General features: G+C 41.4%; 1 protein-coding gene across 1 annotated transcript in view; it reads right to left on the bottom strand.

Annotated features, from left to right (window-relative positions):
- Window positions 1-410: 410 nt before the first annotated feature.
- The window catches only part of LOC107571255 (gastrula zinc finger protein xLCGF3.1-like), an 18,502-nt gene continuing 14,427 nt past the window's right edge, over window positions 411-4,485 (bottom strand). The window contains exon 3 of the mRNA XM_016257573.1: window positions 411-1,589. Within this exon, the coding sequence (XP_016113059.1) occupies window positions 562-1,589 (1,028 nt within the window). The 3' untranslated portion in view covers window positions 411-561. The remainder of the gene's footprint in view (window positions 1,590-4,485) is intronic.

Here is a 4,485-nt window from a genome sequence, read left to right as displayed (position 1 = left end):
GTATTTAAAACCATTATAATTTCTTTTGTAGCATTGATTTCTGCATCATCTATGTGAATATTAAAATCCCCTGCAATAGCAAAACAGTCGAACTCTGAGGAAATCATTGATAACAGTTCTGTAAACTCTTTAATAAAGGCTGGAGAGTATTTTGGAGGCCTGTAAATAATGATAAATAGGATGCGTGGAGCACCTTTCAGCACAATCCCTAGATATTCAAAAGACAAGTACTGACCAAATAACACTTGCTTGCGTTGATAGACATCTTTAAATAGAGCAGCTACACCTCCATCTCTCCTAACAGTCCTGCAGACACTCATGGAAGTAAAGTTAGGAGGGGCTGTTTCATTGAGGACTGTTGCACTGCAGCTGTCTTCTAGCCATGTTTCGTTTAAAAACATAAAATACAAGTTGTTTGTGGTGATTAAGTCATTGATCAGAAATAGTTTGCAGAGGTTTAAAAATGCTAACTTCATGGCATTGGTTTACGATTATATCGTAAACTCTTCCCACACTGACCAAATATAAATGTTTCTCCCCAGTGTGAATTTTTATGTGGCTTTAAGATGTCCATGTGGATCTAAACTCATCCTCTCCAGTGTGAATTGTCTTGTGCTTGTCAAGGATTTCTTTTCGGCTGAAACTTTTTCCACATTGTTGACAGGTGAAAGGCTTCTCTCCAGTGTGAATTCTCATGTGGACTTCAAGGTGTCCTTTTTGAGTGAAACTCTTACCACACTGAGTGCATGTGTAAGGCTTCTCTCCGGTGTGAACCCTCACATGGGCTTTAAAGTTTCCATGTCGATCGAAACTCTTTCCACACTGAGTGCATTTGTAAGGCTTCTCTCCAGTGTGAACTCTCATGTGGACTTTAAGGTTCCAATGTTGATCAAAACTCTTTTCACACTGAGGGCATGTGTAAGGCTTTTCTCCAGTGTGAATTCTCATGTGGACCTTAAGGTTTCCATGTTGTTCGAAACTCTCTCCACATTGAGGGCATGTGTAAGGCTTCTCTCCAGTGTGAATTCTCATGTGCCTGGTAAGGCTTCCTTTTACAGTGAAACTTATTCCACACTGTTGGCAGGTAAAAGGGCTCTCACCAGTGTGAACTCTCATGTGATAGTTAAGGTTTCCTTTTCGGCTGAAACATTTTCCACACTGTTGACAGGTGAAAGGGCTCTCTCCAGTGTGAACTCTCATGTGGACTTTAAGATTCCCATATTGATCAAAACTCTTTCCACACTGAGGGCATGTGTAAGGCTTCTCTCCAATGTGAATTCTCATGTGCCTGTTAAGGCTTCCTTTTTGAGTGAATATGTTTCCACACTGTTGGCAGGTAAAAGGGCTCTCTCCAGTGTGAAGTTGTAGGTGGACCTGAAGGTTTTCATGTTGACTGAAACTCTTTCCACACTGAAAGCAGGCAAAATAACTTGTTACCATCTTTTGAGATATCTTTCGTGAGGAAGTATTTTCAGTCTGTGAGCAAGTAAAAGATTCATCTCCAGTTAGGAAATCATGATGTTTATCATATTGATCTTCCTCTTCCATATCAGTCAGCATGTCACTCTCCTCTTTCAATGGCATCAGTTCTAAAGTGAAAAAGAAACAAAAATGTTAACCCCAGTTTAATGGCACTAAGCAAAAGGCATCAAAACTAACAACATACAGCTAGAACCTGTACTCACTAAGCCATCCAACCCTCTAAGTTTTCAACCCTGTTCCTGGAGTTACCCCAGCATTGCACATTTTGCATGTCTCCTTAATCAAACACACCTGACTGAGGTCATCAGCTCTTTAGCAGAGACACAAAGACCTGGAATGTGTGTGTTAGAGAAGGTATACCTTGAGAAAAAAAGAAAAACTGGTTCTGGGATTTTTGCTCACAGTTCTTGTGATCATTTTGACCCCACGGGGTGAGATCTTGCGTGGAGCCCCAGATCGAGGGAGATTATCAGTGGTCTTGTATGTCTTCCGTTTTCTAATAATTGCTCCCACAGTTGATTTCTTCACACTAAGCTGCTTACCTATTGCAGATTCAGTCTTCTCAGCCTGGTGCAGGTCTACAATTTTGTTTCTGGTGTCCTTTGCCAGCTCTTTGGTCTTGGCCATGGTGGAGTTTGGAGTGTGACTGTTTGAGGTTGTGGACTGGTGTCTTTTATACTGATAACGAGTTCAAACAGATGCCATTAATACAGGTAACGAGTGGAGGACAGAGGAGCCTCTTAAAGAAGAAGTTACAGGTCTGTGAGAGCCAGAAATCTTGCTTGTTTGTAGGTGACCAAATACTTTATAAGCCTTGGCAGATGGTCGAGAACACAGCAGCATGCCTGATCTTCAATCACCCGAAGACAAACCACATCACACTCCTCCTGATCTCACCCCACTTGTTCCCAGTTGCGGTCAGAATAATATTTAACATTTCAACACTGGCGTTCAGGATTCCCACTGCAACAGCACCTCCTACCTCAATTCACTGTTTGAGGTTGTGGACAGGTGTCTTTTATACTGATAACGAGTTCAAACAGATGCCATTAATACAGGTAACCAGTGGAGGACAGAGGAGCCTCTTAAAGAAGAAGTTACAGGTCTGTGAGAGCCAGAAATCTTGCTTGTTTGTAGGTGACCAAATACTTATTTTACCGAGGAATTTACCAATTAATTCTTTAAAAATCCTACAATGTGATGTTCTGGATTTTTTTTCTCATTTTGTCTCTCATAGTTGAGGTATACCTATGATGAAAATTACAGGCCTCTCTCATCTTTTTAAGTGGGAGAACTTGCACAATTGGTGGCTGACTAAATACTTTTTTGCCCCACTGTACATGGTGAGGAAGGGAGTTTAAGTGATATCAGCTAATCTCTGGGGTGTCTCAAGGTTGAGTGCACAGTTCTCTTTACTTCTACATTTACACGATTTCACTGGGAACAATCATAAAGGCACGTGGCACAGCTGCTCGTCTAAGCTCTTATCATTTCAAGACTGGTAAGCTTTCCAGCCAGTACGACTATAAGCCTTGGCAGATGGTCGAGAACACAGCAGCATGCCTGATCTTCAATCACCCGAAGACAAACCACATCACACTCCTCCTGATCTCACCCCACTTGTTCCCAGTTGCGGTCAGAATAATATTTAACATTTCAACACTGGCTTTCAGGATTCCCACTGCAACAGCACCTCCTACCTCAATTAACTTCTTTAAGTGTATACTACCTCCTAAAAGCTATGGTCACTGAGTAAATGACACCTTGTTCTTCATTCACAACAAAGCACAAAGTCACTCTCCAAAAACTTCATCCTTCCTGCTTCTTTCTGTTGGAATGACCTCATCCCAAACTGCTGAGATGATCACAACTTTCAAGAAGCAGATGAAGACTGACCTCTTCCACAAGCATTTATCCATTCCCTACCCATAAACTAAATGCGCTCTCTCACGCACTAACACAAAACATTATAAGTCACTTTGGATGACATTTTCTGCTAAATGCATAATTGTAAATACTAACTAATAATGTAAGATTGAGCCACTGCTACACAGTTACTGGAAAGATTAAATGTGTGTGAATCATTTGGGTCTGTGAGAGTTTCAGCAGTGTTAGACAGCAGAGTCTTTTAACTTTTAATTAAACTCTAAGTACTTAAACTCAAATATTTACAAACAAATATACTGATGCTACAGCCTTGCCACAGAGAAATATCATGTACATCTCATCAAACACAAGAATGGAGTGCCACAGGGCTCAGTATTAGGTCCTCTGCTTTTCTCCTGGTTTACGCTTCCCCTGAAGGACATCATGAAATATTTGCAGACACAACCTGTGATTGGTAACTTAGTGTCTAATCTTTAAAGGGGTCATATGATGCGATTTCAAGTTTTCCTTTCTCTTTGGAGTGTTACAAGCTGATTGTGCATAGATAAGATCCCTGAAGTTGCAAAGACTAAAGTCTCAAAACCAAAGAGATATTCTTTATCAAAGTTAAGACTCTGCCACACCCCCCTAAAACGGCTCGTTCTAACACGCCCCCACATATCTACCTCACTATGTGGAAATATTAGCATAATGCCGCCCAAATGTGCACGCAAAGAAAGAAGGCGTGGTTTCAGTAACCGCAGTTAGTGTTGAAGCAGCATGTCAGGGAGACGCTGTGTGTTTCTAGGCGAAAGCAAAAGCACTTTATTTGGCCTTCCAGAAGTAGATGCATTTAGGAATCTTTAAGATTACTTACAACAGAACAGCAATGCATTTTATGGACGACCGTTTCGTGAACCTAGGAGAGGAGGTAATTCTGACTTTGCTACGAAAATCTGGCTCTTCTGAATCATCTACTGTTTTGTTATTAGCTTAAGTGTTAGAGAGAGAGAGAGAGAGAGAGAGGCAGGGTCACAGTGGAGTCAGCTGTCTTAACCGTGACTTGTGTACTGCAAACACATACCAGCTTCATCACTGTGTCTGTCACGCGACTCTGTTCCCCTTTCGGACTCTGTC

This window comes from Sinocyclocheilus grahami, unplaced genomic scaffold (assembly GCF_001515645.1).
Source record: "Sinocyclocheilus grahami isolate Dianchi unplaced genomic scaffold, SAMN03320097.WGS_v1.1 scaffold1572.1, whole genome shotgun sequence".
NCBI classification, from domain to species: domain Eukaryota; kingdom Metazoa; phylum Chordata; class Actinopteri; order Cypriniformes; family Cyprinidae; genus Sinocyclocheilus; species Sinocyclocheilus grahami.
This window is presented reverse-complemented; position numbering and strand designations above follow the sequence as displayed.